The sequence below is a fragment of the Rhynchophorus ferrugineus genome, unplaced genomic scaffold, assembly GCF_030347505.1.
Source record: "Rhynchophorus ferrugineus isolate W39M unplaced genomic scaffold, kcgeb_rfMv2 rfM10, whole genome shotgun sequence".
Taxonomy (NCBI): domain Eukaryota; kingdom Metazoa; phylum Arthropoda; class Insecta; order Coleoptera; family Curculionidae; genus Rhynchophorus; species Rhynchophorus ferrugineus.
In genome coordinates, this window is record NW_027472589.1 from 29777629 (window position 1) to 29800565 (window position 22937).

At 35.6% G+C, this 22937-nt stretch overlaps 1 protein-coding gene across 1 annotated transcript in view; it reads left to right on the top strand.

Moving 5' to 3' along the window:
- LOC143204032 (dexamethasone-induced Ras-related protein 1) overlaps window positions 1–22937 on the top strand; it is a 180357-nt gene that overhangs the window by 131171 nt on the left and 26249 nt on the right. The window contains exon 4 of the mRNA XM_076416455.1: window positions 9738–9930. Within this exon, the coding sequence (XP_076272570.1) occupies window positions 9738–9930 (193 nt within the window). The remainder of the gene's footprint in view (window positions 1–9737; window positions 9931–22937) is intronic.

The following is a 22937-nucleotide window of genomic DNA, read 5'->3' on the forward strand; positions in this document are numbered from 1 at the left end:
CATGTTGATTGGTGCCAAGAAATGCTTAAGAAATTCAATCACGGTGCTTCGAAAGACGTTTATAAAATCGCGATAGGTGACGAATCATAGATATATTTATATGACCCGAAAGTAAGCAGCAGTCAACTGTATGGGTGTTCTAAGATGTACCAAATCTAACAAAAGTTGTTCGCGCACCAAGCACTTCAAAGAAAATGGTGGCCTGTTTCTTCGGGAAAACTGATCATATTGCAACAGTGCCTTTAGATTTTAGATCGTAGAATAGTAAATTCTGATTGGTACACAACCATTTGTTTGTCAGAAGTCTTCGGTGAAATAAAGAAAACAAACAAAAGACGCCGGATTGTTCTTCATCATGACAATGCGAGCTCTCACACATTGGTTCAAACAAAAGACTATTTGAGCCCTAAAAACATCGAATTGATGGGTCATCCGCCGTAAAGCCCTGATTTGGCAATCAATGATTTCTTTTTGTTACCATCCGTGAAGAATAAACTGCGTGATCAACGATTTTCATCGCCCGAAGAAGCTATTGAAGCGTTCAAAAATCATGTTTCGAAAATACCTCATTCGGAATGGAATAAATGCTTTGAAAATTGGTTTAAGCGTATGCAAAAGTGTATCGATCATCGTGGCGAGTGCTTTAAAAAACAATAAAAATATATTCGCAGCTTAACTATTTGTTTTTTTCCTATTCCGAAATCCAAATAGTGACACTCGTAAATTCAAACATCTATCCTGATCAATACAATTACCAGATCTCAACATAATTCAACAGTTATGGGGAATTTTAAAGCAAATAATCAGGGGTGGATTTCCATCTTCAACACCGTTAAGGTAACTGCTCGATATTTTCGAACAAAATGAAACAACATCCCGTTGGAACTATTCAAACACTATTTCGAGAAGAATTGCAGCTCAATGACTTATTCCATGAATTATTTTTTACTTAAACAATTGTTAACCAATGTTGTATAAATGTAAGGTCTTCATATTAGTTTGTTTATCCCCTATACAACAGAACAATAGTAAAAAATTAATTTGTACATGAAGATTGTACTAAGTACGTTTAATGTAGTAATCAAGAATATATATAGACCATAGCTAATGACGGTAAAAAATTCACTCCGAAGTATATCTTGAAACCATATTAAATAATTCTATAAATTATTTTTAACTTATAACTTATAATTTATAACAATATTTTCCCATATTTTCCAGATAAAATCTACAATTTTTAACAAAACAACCGTTTATTTTTATATTTTTTATACATTAAAGCATCCTTTTATCAACGAAGGTTTATCTGGACTGGACCTAGAGTTTAACTTGGGTTCCGAACCACGGTCCTCGGAATTTCGCGAGTGACCAACTTAGGAATCATCCTAGAAGATATCCGGTCTTTCCCAGCCTGGTTACAGGAGTGACTGGGATAATTTTCCTTGTCGAATTTTGCACTTTTGCTTAAAGACAATCACTAATGTTAAACAATCACAAACATAAATGTACGACCGTGTCCCAGCAGGATTCGAACCCGTGACTATCGCAACAGTAGGACGACCATCCTGTCGCATTTACTCATTTTATTCTCAATAATTCTACCTTGAACTTCGTAATTAATTTTATTAAGAAACCCTTTAAAACTATATGCATAATGGAAAATCATGAAAACAATGGAGTAAAAAAATCCAACAAAAATCAACGGACGGCTTCATTAATTTTCATTAAACATTCTATATATCGATAAAGGACCCGTTATACGGCATATTTAACGTCGTTTCAATGAATAGTTCGTTAGCTCACAAAAGAAATGTTAAATTAGTTGTTAATTTGATTTTTCAATTTCCATGTTGTTTATGGCCCCCTTTTGAGTAGAAATTCTCCTCGTCGAAAATATATTTGCGACGTCGGAAGCCTTGAACTGTTCGCCCACCTGTTTTTACGAATATCTTCAGATCATTTCTCGTTAAGTTCGATATGAAACATTTTATAAAGTAGAACGCTCGAGGGTGGAGACGCTGACAAATCGACTGAGGTTACGTTTGTCTCAATATATGATGATTGCAGGAAATGTACAGTCTAATAAATAAATAAAATATTATTGATGTTTTTTGATTCCGATATAATTTTCATTTGTATTATAACGCTTAGAAGATTTTCACGAAAATTTCTACTATAGGTATTATGACAGTAACGACGAATTACATAATTATCATTTTATACAAATTAGTTTTAAGGTCTTTTTTTCCATTTTAGGGTAAATTGACATGGCTACAGTCGAGCATTGGGGAGGTTCCGTTATGATTTGAGGGACAATGTCGTGATATTCAGCTGGTCCTCTCATTTGCATCTTGATATCCTCAGTAGCGAAGTTCTCAGTATGACTAGCATATTGTTTCTAAACACTACCACGTTCCGAGACCATAATGGGCTCATACACACAGCCAAAAAGGTTCAGTCTTCATCTGTGAAGCATCAGAACATCATCAAACATCGTCCCTTGCCAGCACAATCACCAGACCTCAACATAATTGAACCATTAAACGGTGTTTTAGACCAGAGTCTGATGCAGAGATGGGACAACATTCCAATGGAAATTATTCAGATATTCTACCTGAACACTTGATGATTGGTAGAGTGTGGTACGGTCAGATGAATCATGCTTTGTATTGTTTCCTACAAACTGTCGGGTTTATGTATGGAGAACCCAAGAGAAACCTACGAACCAGATGGCACGCTTCCTACAGTCGAGCATTGGGGAGGTTCTGTTACGATTTGAGGGACAACATCGTGATATTCAGCTGGTCCTCTCATGTGCATCTTGATATCCTCAGTAGCGAAGTTCTCAGTATGACTAACATATTGTTTCTAAACACTACCACGTTCCAAGACCATAATAGGCTCATACACACGGCCAAAAAGATTCAGTCTTCATCTGTGAAGCATCAGAACATCATCAAACATCGTCCCTTGCCAGCACAATCACCAGACCTCAACATAATTGAACCACTAAGGGGTGTTTTAGACCAGAGTCTGATGCAGAGATGGGACAACATTCCAATAGAAATTATTCAGATATTCTACCTGAACACTTGATGATTGGTAGAGTGTAGTACGGTCAGATGAATCATCCTTTGTATTGTTTCCTACAAACTGTCGGGTTTATATATGGAGAACCCAAGAGAAACCTACGATCCAGATGGCACGCTTCCTACAGTCGAGTATTGGGGAGGTTCCGATATGATTTGAGGGACAACATCGTGATACTGGTCCTCTCATGTGCTTCTTGATATCCTCAGTAGCGAAATTTTCAATATGACTAGCATATTGTTTCTAAACACTACCACGTTCCAAGACCATAATAGGCTCATACACACAGCCAAAAAGATTCAGTCTTCATCAGTGAAGCATCAGAACATCATCAAACATCTTCCCTTTCCAGCACAATCACCAGACCTCAACATAATTGAACCATTAAGCGGTGTTTTAGACCAGAGTCTGATGCAGAGATGGGACAACATTCCAATAGAAATTATTCAGATATTCTACCTGAATACTTGATGATTGGTAGAGTGTAGTACGGTCAGATGAATCATCCTTTGTATTGTTTCCTACAAACTGTCGGGTTTATATATGGAGAACCCAAGAGAAACCTACGATCCAGATGGCACGCTTCCTACAGTCGAGCATTGGGGAGGTTCCGATATGATTTGAGGGACAACATCGTGATACTGGTCCTCTCATGTGCTTCTTGATATCCTCAGTAGCGAAATTCTCAGTATGACTAGCATATTGTTTCTAAACACTACCACGTTCCAAGACCATAATAGGCTCATACACATAGCGAAAAAGATTCAGTCTTCATCTGTGAGGCATCAGAACATCATCAAACATCTTCCCTTGCCAGCACAATCACCAGACCTCAACATAATTGAACCATTAAGGGGTGTTTTAGACCAGAGTCTGATGCAGAGATGGGACAACATTCCAATGGAAATTATTCAGATATTCTACCTGAATACTTGATGATTGGTAGAGTGTGGTACGGTCAGATGAATCATGCTTTGTATTGTTTCCTACAAACTGTCGGGTTTATGTATGGAGAACCCAAGAGAAACCTACGAACCAGATGGCACGCTTCCTACAGTCGAGCATTGGGAAGGTTCCGTTATGATTTGAGGGACAAGGTCGTGATATTCAGCTGGTCCTCTCATGTGCATCTTGATATCCTCAGTAGCGAAGTTCTCAGTATGACTAGCATATTGTTTCTAAACACTACAATGTTCCAAGACCATAATGGGCTCATACACACAGCCAAAAAGATTCAGTCTTCATCAATGAAGCATCAGAACATCATCAAACATCTTCCCTTGCCAGCACAATCACCAGACCTCAACATAATTGAACCATTTTAGGGGTATTTTAGACCAGATTGTGATGCAGAGATGGGACAACATTCCAATGGAAATTATTCAGATGGTCTACGAAGCTATTTCGTGAGGAATTCGCCTGTTTTAAAAACAAATGTTGACTCAACTCCTATTTGTGTATATATGTATTGTGTTCGTGTTCATATTATTTTGATCCATCCCTTTTATTGATAAACTTAATCAGCTTTTAGTAAATTATCTGAAGAAGTTCAATTGAGGTATTTAGGGAATTGTTCAAAGTGCGAAAAACTATAAATTGCCTTTTAATTGTGCCTTTTCTGCATATAATTCCTGTTTCCATAAAATAATTGCTTCTATACATTCACGTTCGGTCTTAATCATTTCTGCCGGTTCGAAGGGAGAGTCGCATTTCAAAATTACCTCTTTATTATTAATTACAGCTTACATTAAATATGCTTAGTTCAATCTTAATATACAAATTAATTTATTACTGCTGTTCTGTTGTACTTGCATTAATATACAAGCAAGGAGTGTACGGGATTAATACATTAGTATGTATTTCCCAAATTAAAATAAAACAAATGTAGTTAAAGTTAAACTAAAGTTAAGAATACTATACTATACACTAAACAAATTCATGTGGTTTGGTTCGCTTCAAACTTCTAATTTCTTGCGTGTTGTCCAGTAGCTGTATTGCTTTTACTACTTTGCTGTGATTTAGCAAACTTATTTCATGTTTTAAAGTAAAATCTCGGAATACTTCGTCTATTTTGATTTCGAGATTATCGTGCGAGTCTTCCTTGATTACATAGCGATAAGCATTGGTAATTAATCGAATGATTTTGTTTTGAATGCGTTGGATTACTAATCGGTTTGATGTCTTAGTGCAACCCTGTATTTGCACCCCGTAGGTCCAAATGGCTTTATGGTTGACTGATAAACCATTCTCTTTGATTTTAGGTCAAATTCAAAGTATATTCCGACTAATCAGTACGGTTGCCTGACTATGAATCTAATCTGTTCCGATTTTTGTCCGACATGATGATTGCATTATTTCCATATTTATTTATTTAACATTTTTTCAACAAAATAGAAGTTTGCCATTTATCAATAAAGAAAACAAATAGTGGAAAAAACGCGTCCAATCATCACGCGTCGGACCTCCACGAAGACAAATCGATAAGTGCAGAACGGTCCTCCATTGGGAGGGACACGACACAACACGAACAAAACAAACAGCTGAAAATTCCTTATAAGCTAATTTATCGTCGGGAGACAGGGAGTCTTCGAGAACAGACGGACGGCGTCCCGTAACGCGGGGGTGGGGGACGGGACGGTTATTAAGTTACGCGTCCGGGATTTCGAAAACGGGAACATTCGTTCGGCTATCGGCGATCGTTCGAGAAGTAATTACGTTTTCACGTAGAGATGTCGTTAGCCGCGGCATCCGACTCGGGGCGGACTTTGTGGAAATGCCCGGAACGTAGAGGCGACCGCAGCTGGCTGGCTAGGCGGGAGGAGATTGCGGGGGACAGATATCGGAGGGAGAGAGAGATGGGGGAGACAATATTATTTCATTTTCTACTCTTATAATTTATTATTGGTGACAGCTCAAGACACATCTTTCTCGATAACCACGATAAATCTTAAGTTTTAATAAAGCCGTTAATTAATTGTTAGAGGAAATCAATTTGACAACTTATAAATGACGTGTTTTATCAATTTCTATTCGATTGCATCCCCTTGCTGTGGACTGTAGATTCCAAATATACATCTTGTATATGAGAACATGGAATGTGAAAGGATTTACAACACGAGAACTATTAATTTACTTCGAAATATTATTTTATTTTACGAAAAGAAGATTGAAAAGTCCCCGGTCTACCATAATAAAACACATTTTTTTTGGCAAATTTTTTTGTTCATCGTGTGCAGTCCACACGGATGACTGTCGATTGGACTCGGAGTAAAATGATGGAGCCATGTTCCATCCATTGTCACATGCCGATGCAAAAACTCGGATTTATTACGCTTGATCATCTTCAAACATCAACGAATCATCAACTCGTCACTGTTTTTGGTCAAAAGTGACACAGATGAATGCTTTTCAAAGCTTGAATGTTCCTTACTTGGAATAGTATATAGCTAGGGGTCTTTGTGTACCTTCATTCCACCCTTTGTAACCTTACTAGTTCAGCTACGATACTTTTACCAGAGCTGCACACCGAACTGCATCAAGAAATAAATGTTTCGAATAGTTACGGAACGATTGCCAATCCAACGTTAACTTGTGTTCTTTTCTTGATAATTAATTTGATTCTGATTAATTAAATGAATTCAAAAGAGAACAGTCTTATGGTCCTCTTGGACACACACGTCAAACTACGTCAGTTATAAAATTAGAAGGGATTTTAAACACAGAAAAACTATTTCATCAGACTACAACAGTTACAGTGGGTAGGGCATGTGATAATAACGGAGACAAAAGTTTACCAAAAAGAATTTTAGATAGTCGAATTCACGGAAAAGAGCTCGTTAGAAAACCACGAAAACGCTGGAAAGATGAACGCTTCTGGGCTTCAGAGTATGGAGGATAGTGGCAGAAGGCATGGAGGCAGAAGTTAAAGAAGATCAAGACCCGATTTGGACTGTACTGCCATGAGAAGAAAAATTAAGAAGAAGAATATATAAATTACGATACCGATAAGATATATTATATAAGATTATGATGCATTTTCTTTACAAACGCTCAAGACTTGCCTTTGTGATTTGGTAATCGGCATGGCGACTGCAAGACGAATCGGAAATTGAATCAATTCATCAATCGGAATTTAAACTCAAAGCATGCCGGAATGAAAACATTTTAATTTTCCTTTGAGTATCGTCGCGTGAATTATATCTTTCAATGTTTGGTCAAGAGTTTGCAATGTAAAAAATTACGATTTCTCGATTTATTTATATTTTATTTTCTTAAGATAGATTTTCACATTGTAGTGTCAATACGCCTAAGACACATTTAATAATCTGCGCATCCATTTCATGAGCAACAAAACAACTTAGAACCCAAAACAAATAAACAAAAGAAGAATATGACTCTTAAATTTTAATACTTATTGCAGTAATATATTTAACTGATTTACTGTCAAAATGCACTGTCAGAAATACAGCAGCGGCACTGGAATGCATAGAGTATATGTAGAGGTTTTACTTAAATAGGCGAGACCGAGGAAATGTGTTGCGTGTTCCATTCAACGCTGCCTCAAAGACCACTTTTTTTATTCGTTCATTTGAATTGGTCTATAAAGGCATTTGATTGGCTCATTTTTAAAACGCCATTGGTTGTTTCAGTTTGTTTACGTCGCTATTTTTGTGTATCTGACATAAAATACAATTAGCATTTATGTGTCTTAAATATCATCACTATTATTTGATTATAATGTATCTTCATCCTCAAAAGTGTTGTGTATCCAGTGTATGTGCGGAAATAAAAAACCAGACGTAGTTTTCCTTGGAAGGAACAACCCAAGTTAACTAGATTAAAGATGTGAGTGTGATGTAGCATTGCCTTTACCTGGTGCGTATACAATTATTTATATAAAGCATTTGTGTTCATATATATTATTATTTACATGAATACAGCAGAAGAAATCATAAAAATATTACACACAGATTATACCCAAAATATGCCCAAATGGGGAGATGGCAAAATGACATTGAAGGTAAATGTGATTATACTACATGAAAAGATTTTGTTACCGTTTAAAAAGTTGTTTGTAAAGTGCCATCAATTAAAAACCTAATTATTATAAAGAGGTTCATTTACTTGACACAAATATATATTGGTCAACATACTTATAATCAATATTTTGGCTTAAGGCTTCTTAACCGACATAACCTTTTCAACAAGGATGTTAATAAAATACATTAACGCAAAATAACAATTTGTAGACCAACAAGATGAGATTTACTTTATAGATAAGAAACTATCATTCCTGTTTTATTATATTGTTACTAATAGATGCTTAAGTTGTCTTTTTAACTCCTCAATTTTACCATAATAAAAGTACAGTAGCAATTATTATGTATATCATACATTTTAATTTTTTGTTGCTGTTCGTTAAAATATTACTTTTTGTTATGTTTACTCCATTCTGACGTATATTATACGATTTCGCTGTTTTAATTTTCCATTCCACAATTTTCGCAATAACATTGTAATAATAATTATGACTTGACACAATACATTTTTGTGTTGAAGAAGTAAGTAAAATGTTCACAGACACAGACTTTCAGCTGTGCTGCTCTTCTCTCAGTATGAGGGAACAAAAGATAGAAACTTTAATACATCGTATTTGAATTGATAACACTAAAGAAATATGCAGTAGGGAAAAAGAGCTTCAGACAATTTTGATTATATTTACCACGAGATATGTTATGTTTTCAATTAAATTACAGCCATGTTTATAACCACATTTAATTATTTTTTATTTATATACATTATATACATATTATATATTTATATTTTAACTTTTTGATTGTATATTATTTGTATAATACTTGTATTTATTTGTATAATATTTGTATTTATATGGAATTTTATATTAATATGTGGTTGTGAAAAATTACATTTTGGTTTTATTTATAATTTAATTGTTCAGTATTTTCAATTATTTTCATTACAGGTGCCTGTAATTGTAATTTAAACTAACTAATGAAATTCAGCAAAATGACGTTCTCAGCATCTTCTTGCTGAGACCGCGCAAAAAAATTCTGGAAATTATTTGTATTAAGTTAACACTCTATATATTACTCTATGCTGCAACGTTCCGTATTCTTCTCATAATTCTGTGTTGTCAGTTTTGTGGTACGGATGACTGATTGACCGAATGATCTGGAAGAGTCACACGAAATAAAAACAATAGTCCAATCGAACGACTTATATTACAAAACATTTATTCCAATAAATTGTTGAAAATATTTTTTATATTCGTTTTTTTTTACGTTAATAAAATCCTAAATTAAATATACCAGAAAGGTAACACGACGTTAGGTGATAAAAAGTTCCCTAAATCAAGTAGTTTTTATTATAGATAAATATTTTAGTGATTATTTGATGTTAAAAAGATTTTACCACCCATTATCGTTCATTATTAAAACTAAAATGGTTAATGCACATATGTTCAATAGAATCGCTAAACCTGCAGAGGAATTACCAATAGTAAATGCCGTGTAGCAAATCCTTTATGTCAGTCCGTTTCCATCCGCTTCAATGGACGATAAAGTTTCATTCGGAGGCCTGTCCGAGCTGTCGGCCAATTTTATCCATCGGATATTTCCCTCTTCCAGGTGATCTGTTCGTGATCGTGTTCAGCATGGACAGCAGGCAGACGTTCGAGGAGGCAATCAGGCTGCGCGAACAAATCATGGAAACGAAAGTAAACTCGAGGGCGTCGAGCGGTGGTGGAGGCCTCACCAAAAAGAAGGTGCAGCCGAGGATCCCGATGATTTTTGCTGGCAATAAGTGCGACAAAGAGATGAAGTAAGTGGTGTTATTTTTATTACTGCTATGATACATTTAATTCTAGTTTAAGTTATCATATTTTTGTTATATAACTGTTATAGTGGCTCGTAGTACAATTATGGAAACGGAAAAGTTGTTTTCAATTTGCTTGTTAGAATGACTCTATGAATCTTTTTAGTCATATCTAATCTATAAAAGTAATTAAATTATTAGTCAAGACATCACTGTACAAAACATGAACTCATTACCTATTTTATTTTAAATAGAAAAACTCTTTGTTCCACTTTTCTACATCTAGAGTAGTAGCTGTTAGATCATTATGGTGTCGTTAAGAATTAATATTATCTGTTTTTATGAAACGATTTGTCAACTCTTGTAAGCACATTTATCCTTAGAGAATTATACTCTACCACTCTAGCATTCTGCAAAATCCTATCGACAGTTAGACCTGCAGTCAATTGATCTTTGTATGTATCCCCCTCGGCTTTTGTCCATTTTTGTAACAAATCTCATATTTATGCCCCGCATGTGTCTCAGTATATTCAAGGGATACTTCCTCTAAAATAGATGTTATTACTAAAACATATAACGACTTCGTTTTACTTCTAATTGTTATCAATCAATACAATTTTTATTAGTATTGTTGACGGACAAACTCCATTAATGAATAGATTACCTCTAGCTGGTGGCAATATTTCTCATATATATCAATATAATTTATCATCATTGGCAATATTCAAAAAACTATAGAAAACAAAATTCTTAGTCTTTCAAAACAGACCTCCACTCAGTTACCAGGACAAATCCAAAATGCTCGCTGTAGCTCGTCGGATTCTTCCTCTCGATTGCTCGTAGACGACGACATCGCAAAATTATGTGGAAACTACCGAAGTTTACTGAACGCCAGCTATGATTCTCCAAAATTAGCCACTAATTTCTTAATACAGCAATAGTCACAACTTACTTTATAAATTTGTTTCACACTGCTATTTCCACTTTGTTTTTCTACTTCTACTTTCGTTCTAACGGATATATGGCAGGTGGTAAATCAAACCCAACTTAACCTGTTACCTCGCTACCCTCTCACTGATATTTTTATATATTAAAACAAATAACGAAGAAAGAATTTACTAGGAAACATATAAAACCATGCTGTTTATATTGAAGCATTATCCTGGTATAAAGTACGTCAGATACCGGCAGGAAAAATGTATATTTTGTCACTGTTTAACGCTAAAACGTCGCAACATTCCTGCTATTTAATAAAACAAGAATAATGTAGTGAGGCTCCATCGCCCAAGTAAATAACTAACGTAATAAAAACATGCGTGTCGACGGTTATGTTATGGGCCGTAAAATACCGAAACTTATGGACGTTTTCGTTGTTTTATCATTTCTTTTACGGTACTTTCGGTCCGAGGATACAAATGGGAAAAATCAGGGGAGCGTGCCCATTACGAAACTGTTCGTTATACTTTATTTGCTTACGGTCGAGATAAGATTATTTCATAACGCTCGTTTTTTTTTGTTTCCATTTTGGCTTGTTCATGTCATTACTTACTGTTACTGACACACGAACCGAATATAGCAGAAATTGCATCGTAAAAGATTATGTCGCTAGTGATAGAGGTTTAAAGGTCAGGGATGTATGTTTATAGGTGTTATGTGGACATATATTAATATAGTGTGAACATTTAAGTAATGTTGAGTTATCAGGTATAAAAAACACACAGAGAATAACGCAAGAAGAGAAAATGAAATAAAAATTAAAAACAATAATTCTCACTATAAAGAAGCAGGTCTCACATTAATAGAAAATCAAGTAACAGTGGTACCAATCAATTCAGAGAGGTACAGAATTATATTGCCATTTACCGCCCTCCAAGATACAATCAAAAAAAGGATAATTACCTTAACAAGCAGCTGCCGAACTAGGATGTAACTACACGTCGACAGGAAAATAAACTTATTGACAGACTAGTCCAAATAAAATATCCGGAACAAATTATATTTTTTCATAGCCAAAAATATATCCACAAACTATATGAAAACAGAAGCAAACTTCAACCATTTGGTCAGATCATTCATCAGTAATTCTGGCTCTAAATTAAGACAAAATAAAATCTATAGTTATACTTCAGTACTTCAACTGAAGAAATGTAATACGTCAGAAGAATTAGGGGTGTAACAAAAATGAGCAGGGGGAGAAGTAAGGATATAAGAAAAGACCTCAATATTGAACCAGTGGAAGAATACATAGAAAGGAGACAACTCACTGTTGATTGGGCAACTTACAAGGAATACCACATATGTAGAAAGTGAATTTGAAGATACTATCAGAAAAAGGAAAATTACCTCAGGCGGTTTCGATGCAAATATCGATAGGAAAACCAACTTATTGACCAACAGATCGGAATGGATTAAAATTCCAGACCTATTAGATGTTTTCGTAGCATATAAACACGTCTGCATACTATATGGATATAGAAGAAAACTTTAACCTGAAGTCAGATCATTACCAGTGATTCTGGCTCCAAATGAAGACATAATAAAACCTAACACCAACAAATAAACGAACAGACTGGGAAGAATTTTCAGAAGAACTTGGCTATCGCATTCAGCTGAATATACCATCCAAGACAACGGAACTATTAGATTTAGAAGGAGAAACTTACTGTAGCCCAACAGGTTGTTTATAATAGCACCGCTGAAATTAAGATGAAAACCAAAGCAATCATTTACCCCAAAGAAGTAAATGGTAGCTGAGAAACGAAAACAAAAAAAGTTGGAACAAAACAGAACATCTGTAATATATAATATACCATACAAGTTAAAAGAAGAAATATTGGAAACCAAACGTGATTTCATAAATAATTATTTCGGTGATCTAACAAATGACAAGAAAACAGGCTATTTACGCTGAAAATCCACTAGAAACCCAAAGTGATCTTATTTGCACAATCCACCTATCAATCTCCAAGAAGTTGAAGAATTCGCCGATAATTTAAAAGAAACCTTTAAACCAAATGGAACTGAGTTCATTCAGATTTTGGATTTTCTTCCAAGGAGTTATTTTCAGTTCGGCTAATTTCTCTTTGACATGCTTCTATTATGTCTAACTATTTAGAACTATTTACATATGGTACTATAACACCATTCACTTTCAAGACTGATGGGTTGTTTAGTTTCTTGTTGGTAAAAATAATAGAAACAGATTTGAGTTCATTTAATTTTATTCTCCATTGTTTGGTCCAATCTATGACTTTATCGCTAGCTGCGTATACACTCTTTATGGGTGTTTCTTGGTTTTTTCTTGGTATTTAACTAGAAAAAATCAGATAAGGATGATAAGGGTATTAGTGATCTTAGGACTCTAAAGAGCCTATTAGAAGTGTATGATGTTAATATCTCTATATATTAGTATCGCAGCATTTTGTTAAATTTATATATCTAGATCTGGTGACAAACTTGATCGAAAGCTTGTACTACTCCTAGGAAAATTGCAGAGCATATTTGTTTTTCTTTCAAATAACGCTCAATGGTGTCCGTTACTCTATAGAGCTGGTCGCTTGTTTTTGTCGGAATCCAAACTGATAAACCGGAATTAGGTTTGTTTTATTATTGGACTTATTGAGTAATATTTTGTCGAGTAGTTAGAAAAGAAAAATAGGTCTATACGATTTGACATCATTAAGCAACCTAATGCTAAACCAGATTTTCATATCACAAAGAGAAAAAATTTGCTCAGCTATATCACGATGTTTTCTTAAAATCCTTTGTCTCGGCCAGGATGTTAGAGCTAAACAAGAAGAAACTTCCTTAGCAATGAAAAAAACGGAAGCAGGTGAACCACAAGGCAGTATTTTGGACTCTGTTCTTTACTTACTATATATATTACTATAGTTACATTTTCTCATGGCACTGTGACGAAATGACTGTGAGAATTCTTGTAATGACTGAATGTAGTAATATAAATAACAAGAGCCAGACATGCAAAATAAAAGCCTAAAATATACTTATTTTACCTACAACCAAGCTGTTATATAGCGATAAATATTAATAATACTATCATTCTATACAGTAACAATACTAAGTACCTCGAGATGATTCCTAACTCAAAATTTCGTTGGAAGCACATCAACAAAAAATAGAAAAGAACTCGAATTACAATTCAATAAAAGGTAATGGTTATTTGGAAAAAGATCTAAATTATATGTATGTAAGAATTAAGGGTGGGCTGGTGATTTTTATAATAAAGCTACTCGATTCTACTATGGTTTATTCGAGGAACCAGCTCAGAAGCTCATTCAATCGCCATTGAATTAGGACTCTGCCTTCTTCCACAGGCCACACTCGTGGTGCTAAGACTGTCCCGATTTTGCGGCCACACCACATGTTATTAGGTGTGTGTGGGGTGGGGAGGTCCTCCGAATTTCTTGGAATATCCAAAGAAGGCTTCATCCCAACTACTTACGGCCAATACTGCTATACAAGATACCAAAAAAACCCATAGAGACTAATGAAATTCAGCTGTAACTCTGAGTTATACTGACTTGGCGACGTAGACAATGAAACAAATATATATATATATATATATATATATATATATATATATATATATATATATATATACAAATATATGCTGTAGAAATGAAATAAAATATGTCAGAAGAGTTAGAGGTGTAACAAAAATGAACAGGAAGACCTCAATATTGAATGATACATAGAAAGGAGACAACTCAGTTAATTGGGCAACTTACAATGAATACCACGTGAGTAGAATGTGGATTAATAAGTAAAAATGATATTTCCCACTATAAAGAAACATGACTCATATTAATAATCACTACATAGTATAAAACAAAGTCGCCTTTTCTGTCCCTATATCCCTATGTGCGCTTAAATCTTTAAAACTACGCAACGGATTTTGATGCGGTTTTTTTCAATAGATAGAGTGATTCAAGAGGAAGGTTTATATGTATAATACATGCATAATATACTAAGGCAACATTGCTAATTTTAGAGGTTTCTAACGTGATGTCGTAAATTAACCTATTTTTTTAGGCTTATTTAGCAATTAGCAAAAACGCTGCCTAACGCTACGAGTTAGATCAAATTAATGTACTACAGTATTGTACACCATAAAAAGGTCTACCAAAAAGTCCGCGATGGTATATGTTTATCTTTTAGGGATAACCCACATTAACCATTTTTATTGTTTACTTTTTACGTAAGAAAATGGCTTATTTACGAAGCTATTTTAAGCAATACGGCATTAATCCTTATCGAATTAAGTACCTTAAATACAGTGTGCAATTAATATAGATCAATATGGTTCCTTACAGCATGTAAATTAAACAAATATTTTCGGAGATATTACAAATTTAAAATTTGCGTTTAAAAATGTGTAATGTAATAAAAATTGTATGAATTTAGATATTCCAAAGATAGCAGGAAATCTTCATAGTAAGTATAGGGGAAGAGGAATTGTTTTACTCCAAATTTAATGCGTGCAGGCCAAGGGCAGTAATGAATGAACCAAAAATACTGGATCGATTTTAATCATGTTTTCATTGAGTGACATAGGCATATATATTTTATGCCCGTGCAAAGTCGGAGCGGGCCGCTATGTTTTTATATACAACGTTCATATTTTTTCTGTAGTGTATTTAATTTAGTATCAGCATTGCACCCGTGCGAAACCGGGGCGGGTCGCTAGTAGATTAATAAAGTAGATTAATCAAGTAACAGTGGTAGCAATCAATTCAGGAACGTATAGGATTATACTAGCTGCAATTTACTACCCAACAAGATACTATCAGAAAAAAGAAAATTACCTGAACGTAATAAACATGTCAGGAGAAAAATTCATAATTCGATGCAAATGTCGACACGAAAACCAACTTATTGACCAACAGATCGGAATAGATTACAATTCATAAAGTGTTGAGAAGTATTGTAGATACACCCAGACACTATAGAAACATTTACCTACACCGAGACCTTCGGATTCAACTCTTTATAGTGAAAATTAATAAATTCGTAGCAAGACATGAGGAAAGACTTCACTCCCATGTTAACGCCGAAGTGCTGCAACCCTTAGATCATACTGAACTAGATCCCCATATTATATTGCATAGTGTTCGTGTTATTTTGCTTATCTCCTGTATTTACAGCAGCATCAAGACGTACCCGACAGCTGCTCGATCTTACGAAATAATTAATTTACAACTCGCTTCAGAAACACCGACCAAAGTAAACCGATACCAGATCGCCCGAATCTACTTACAAAGTACCACAAGCCTCTCCGCATAAACATCGCAAAGCATCTTTTCCTTAAGGTCGCTCTCGGGGAAGCGTTCTTACGGCAGGAGCAAAACGATTTTAAATTAAAATATCGGCGCGGCCAAAAGCGTCCTCTCGCCGATGCTTTATTTAATTTCCTCGAGACCATCCCTCTACTCCCCTCATCCTTACGCACCACTCGACGGGCTCTTGCCAGTTGCACGGGGGATCCGATCAGGTAATAACTCGGGCTCGGTAATTGGCTTGTCATCGTAATGCTTTCGATGCGAGGATCGCGAACGTTCGTAGTTTGCAGCTGTTTTGAACGATAAACGACGATCTCGTTTTTCTATTATTTTTCAACCATGTAAAAATCTTGTAAACACTTTGCCTTTATTTTCTTTAGTATCGTTTTTCCATTTCTTTAATGCCCTACTAAAATCATTCATCTATCTCTTCGTTCACTAATGTACACTGAAACATTTTCTTTTTTCCAGTAAAGCTCTTCGTACATTTTTGTCTATGGGACGAATCTGGAAGGTCCCTCGAAAGCGTCTAATAATATTCCGATAATACGCCCCATTTTCCTTGGTGTCTTTTCTCCATCTCAATGTCCGACTGATATCCACTTTGCTCTTCACTCACCTCCTTCACATTTTCTGGAAAATAGTGTTCAGGATGTCAGAGAGATAAATTAGAAACATTGTTAAATATGTTTATAAAATTCTTATATTTATATACAAAATACCTTTTTTATAACATCTGCCTTTTTATAGCTTTATGGCGGTATTTTGAGCCTCTCTGGTAGGACATTTTATTGCCAGTGCCTGGCCCCTAGTTTACTTGGGCAAGGAAAAACCCTTATAAATGGACTATTGGTTTCAAGAAAAGTTGATTGTGAGATACTGTATAGTTTCAGAGTGGGTGTAACAAACCTCATTGTGAATTCTACTTCACATTGTTCACCTCTTTGTTTTAATTTAACAGTAGCTGGGCAATGTGTATTTATCTTGTTACTTCCTTTAACCTTCATATGCCTTTTACTTGTTAATTCAGAGACAAAAACCAGATCATTTTTCCATATTTCAAGTTCTTTGAAGGTGTTACATTTAAATAACTTCTCAACATTTATGTTATGAGATGACTTTATATTATTCATTAGAAGATTTGCTTTCGTTGTAGTATGTTGGCATAACTTACACGTGTATAGTGTTTTTGTCACTTCGATATTTTCATTAATAGCAGGTTGATTTGCTTTGGATCCATGCTGTTTTATTTGTGTGCTGTAATAACACATTTAAAAATGATTGCACCTTTAGATTTGGTGCAGATGTTTTTTCTAAAACATAAAAGAATCCTAAGATCCAGCAGGAAAGTCAAAAATTAAAAAAATTTGTAAAAATTTACCTGGATGAATTCTCTTGATTGATGGAGATCCAAATTAGAGCGGGTTGTATTCGTGAAGTTCTCACAATATAGCTCAAATAGGACGAACCAAGGGGTTCTCAAGCTCCACCAGGCAGGTCGCAAAGCTGGAGCCATATTTTTAAATGTTTCCAAAGCATTCGATCAAGTATGGCACAATGATTGAAAATAGGAACGCTTCAGGCCCCGTGGTCCGCTACCTAGTCTAGTTGATTTGACAAATGTTCTAAACCTTCTAGAATGATAAAAAGTTGCTACCCCGTTGGGAATAGAATCCACGACCCTGTGAGCTCAACGTTCTAACCATTACACCATAGAATCAGTCGCCTGCAATGTTTACACGGCTTCTTATATGATATGGTTAGTGTTTAAAAAGCAAACTGACTGACCTTTGCACTGAACTAAGATATACACGAATATCTGATTTTTTTAGATAAAAAATATGTGAAAATACTGTACGTGTCTATAAAATTTGAGGTTTTCCCTTCTCCCATCAGATCCTAACTTCATTCCAGTGGGGCTACCTCGGAAGGGCGCTTTTTCGAATAAAAAAAGAATTCGAAAAAAAATTGGCGAACATACATTAGAAATATATATATATTCAACCGAACATAGAACCTCCTCTTTTTTGAAACCGGTTAAAAAGGACATGTGTTAAATCATAACATTGCATTGTAGGAATGTTCGAGGGTCAGTCCGTCGAAATGTGTGGCTGCCGCTGCGATTATTTGTCAGAACACTCACTACTATTTTTGGAAGGAATTTGCACGAGAACTGAAAACACTGGTCGAAGAAATACTGTTTATTTTAATATTAAATTATACATGTGGTCGGCGGGAGAATTGACAGTATATTACGTTAGGTAGAGGAAGTACGGTAGCGCTGTGGAAGTGGTACTGTTACAAGGGGATGGAGAAAAGAACAGAGAACGAGACATCGTCATGATGGTATTTTATAGCCCGGAACTGCATGGTACCAATCCACCGGCATTGCCAACCTTTGTACTTTGGCCTAAAGGGTCGTGGCTGTCGCCACAGCATACTTAAACCTAGCGACATCTGTTAGAAAAAATGGTAATGACTTTCAGATACACCTGGTAAGGAAAACCAAACCCCACAGGGGTGTAAATAAACTCATGTTGGAACGTGTACTTTTATGATATAAAAGAACCGATCTCCACAAGTGCCTAAGTTATAAGAACGCAAACTTCATAGATCAATATTGAACTCGACTGATAACTGGCAGAAGGCAAACGGCAGAGGGCCCGTCGCCCATCGATGGTAATTAATTTCTAATTTAACCGGGCATGACTGAATAGCTTAACCTTCATCGATGCGGAAGTGCCGTCCTGGAATAATATATAATCCCGTAGGCCGCCGTACATTTAGCTGGACAAATTATATCAGCGCTATATAAACAGAACATGCCCGGGGCCTCGGCCACCGCCGCCGCCACCGCAAACCATCGTCACCCTTACTGGGGTTATCACGTCCAGAATAATTAAATGATAATAATCTACACGGTGTCGACGTGTCGCCCGGTGATGCTGAACATTTAACTTCGAAAAAAAACATGCTACTATATTTTACGAGCGAGGGCTGTCCAGATATATTGTTAATATTTGGTTAATTATGGCTTATAAATTAGATCTAAAGGATTTACAACAGTTGTCAACACCAGTGGTGTTGCTGTGTGTTAAATCGCATTAGGTAGATTTGTAATCAACATCGTATTGATGCTTAGTACACGGTAATCTTCACCAACTGCACTCATGAATGCGTTTACATGCTATACCGTTGGTATTATTTTCAGGGCACTGGCAATTATATACATTTAAACATATTTTTCATTTGTAGTAGTACCGTAGTTGGCAGTCCTTTTCGCATATCGCACCTAACGAAACTACGTCATATTGCTCCTTGTTTTCATATTATTTAACATAAATAAACTATTGTTCTTTAGTAATCTACAGAATTAGTTTATCGTCTGTTTCTCTGTTATTTATTTAATGTTGTTGTCCCTATTAAATAATAAATAATTATATAAACCAGGAATGATGTAAACATAAAATTAACAAAAATATATCACCTAACCACTACTCTCAAAAACAACCACCGGTGGGCACTAGGCGCTGAAATGGTAGTTAGGAATATAGGAAATTCGGATATCTATGAGTATGCACAAGAGTATGGAATCGGTGAAGATTACTGTATGCTGTTGATACTTCACTGACAAGGCCTCTCTTTCCACTAAGTCATTTCACGAAGTGTGAACAAATATTTTTTCAGTCTGTTGAAAATGTCTTAATGCATTTGCGATGCTGTCCGCAATGTTTTACTTTTTACTTCAATTTGCAGGTCATCGAATATTATGTGAAGCTTACGGAAACCAAGCTTCATCAATTTCAACATGTGAATATTGGTTTTGATCTTTTAAAAGTGGTGATTTTGACACCGAAAACAAAGAGCATTCTAGACAGGCAAAACAATTTGAAGATAAGGATTTGAAGCTATTAATCGATGATGATCCGTGTAAAACTCAAGAAGAATATGCAGATCTTGTGCCGTATGAATTGAAACCAAGATACATTCAAATGCCTTTGGTCATAAATGAAGTGGTGCTTCAACGGCAAAATCGGAAATGTTTTTTTCACCTTATTGTTACTGATGATGATAATGGATATCACTATTTACGGTAGAGACGAATATCCATAGCTCCAAACTAACGCTTTGTATTTGGTGGGATCAGCTTGTGGTATACTATAAGCTACAAAAAAATCTAATAAAAATATTAACAAGGATCGCTACTGACTACCATTAGTGCGCTTGAGCTAAACATTCTGCGAAAAACTGCTGGAATACGATCAAAGACACAACAATATTATCCTTCAGCATGATAATACTCAACCACATGTTCCAAAACCGGTGAAAACATTACTTGCAAACATTAAAATGAGAAGGGCTTGAGCTTGCTTACTACTTATTCCGACATATGAGTCGCGACCTCTCTGACCTCTCATAAATTGCCTGAAAGATGGGAAAAAGGAGGAATAGAAAAAAATCTTTATCAGTCTCAGTATCAGCATGTATCAGTATCAAAAAAAATATCAGTTTTATGATGTTCTTTTAACAGCGAGCAATCTTGGTTATGTGATGTTTAGCTCAGTTTTGCTTTAACCATTGTGTTGTATAGACGTCCAAATTTTATTATGGATAAATATACGCCACAAGAACGAGCAGAAATAGTGACAATATTTATTGAAAATAATCGTTCCACTATTGCCACTCAACGGAAATTGCATCAAAAATATCCTAACGGACGTCTCGTAACGCAATAGTGTTGCAAAGTCTCCAGAAACAACAATTCGAAGACGTGGTTGCCAGTTACACATTTCTGTACGTAGTTTAAGGCGAATCTTTAAAACTGATTTGAAAATGCTTCCGTACAAAATTCAATTGGTCCAAGAATTGCTACCGAGAGATCCAGATCCAAGATTACTTACAGTAGAATGATCTTAGTACTGTGAACAAGTTGCCGATGATGAAACCAAACTGTATTGCCTAGTTCCCGCCTTGTAAGATTTAATTACATTTTTGTGCCTTGGAATGAAAACTCACAACTTGTTATCACTATTTATATTTCGGGAATAGGAAAAAAAAGCAAATAGTTGCTACTAATAAGCTGCGAATATTTTTATTGTTTTTCAAGTACTCGCCACGATGATTCAATTTTGCACATGCTTAAACCAATTTTCAAAGCATTTATTCCATTCCGAATGAGGTATCGTCAAAACATTATTTTTGAACGCTTCATTAGCTTCTTCGGGCGATGAAAATCGTTGACCACGCAGTTTATTCTTCACGGATGAAAACAAAAATATGTCATTGGGTGGCATATCAGGGCTGTACGACGCATGACCCATCAATTCGATGTTTTGAGTGCTCAAATAGTCTCTTGTTTGAGCCGATGTGTGAGAACTCGCATTGCCATGATGAACAATCCAGCTTCTCTTGTTTGTTTTCCTTCTTCTACCAAAGACTTGTGATAAACTAATGTTTGTGTAAAATCAGAATTTACTGTTCTACGATCCTCTAGAGGCACTGTTGCAATGACCAGTTTTCCTGAAGCAGGCCACCATTTTCTTTAAAGTGCTTCGTGCGCGAACAACTTTTGTTGGATTTGGTTTATCTTCGGGCTCATACGAATATATCCATGATTCGTCACCTGTCACGATTTTATAAACGTCTTTCGAAGCACCGCGATTGAATTTCTTAAGCATTTCTTTGCACCAATCGACACGATTTATGGTTTTTTGAGCTATTGTCTAATTGTGTCGGATCCAACGCGAACATAACTTTTGCACAGCTAAGTGTTCATCTAAAATCGCAGATATGCTGGTGGAACTAATGCTTAGGGATGCCTCAGTCTCACAATAGGTGACATGACGATCTTGCTTAATCATTTCGCACACAGCATCAGTGTTTTCTGGCACAACAGCCGATTTTGGACGACCTTCACGAAACTCGTGGGACAGCGAACTACGACCACGATTGCATTCACTAAACCAGCGATACGCGGTGGTTTTTGATGGAGCTTCATCGCCAAAAGTCAAATTAAGTTGATTGATGCACTCTTGTTGCGATAATCCACGTCGAAAATCGTAAAAAATCATCGCACGAAAATGTTCTCTTCTTACATTCTCTTTAAAGTGTGATAAAGATATATATATATATATATATATATATATATATATATATATATATATATATATATATATATGTATATTAGTCAAATAATTTGTAAATGTTTTAATCCTTAGTTTTCCAAAATTACATCATCACTTTAAACGGCCTTCCACACAGTAGCCACGACATATACGCGTGTCCAAGAGCTCCCCAAACGTTCTCATCATCGGCCGACGAGATATATTAAAGCAAAAAAACCCGTTACCCTCGAAGAGATCCGGCCTCCATAACGCTAAAATTTATTGTGGCCCGACGTTCCTCCGGGAGTCCTTGCAACTTAACTACCAAACGGTTGGGACGATACGCGATTCTTTTTTCGGTTTGTGCGCTTTTTTTCGTCTTCATCTCGTCGTCCGAGGCCTCTACGTTTTTAAGTGACCGACTTTCGTACGAAAGGGAAAAATCTATATTATGAAGGGAGGACGCGGTTATCCTCGGGTGGTGGTCTGTAATCTTGTTTGTCCCGTCTGGAAACGACCAACGACGAAAATCTATTGTGTTTGTGCCTGTACAGTCTATAAGCATACGAAATGTATTTTTTTTCTCTCATTCCTATGACGGTAACAAAGC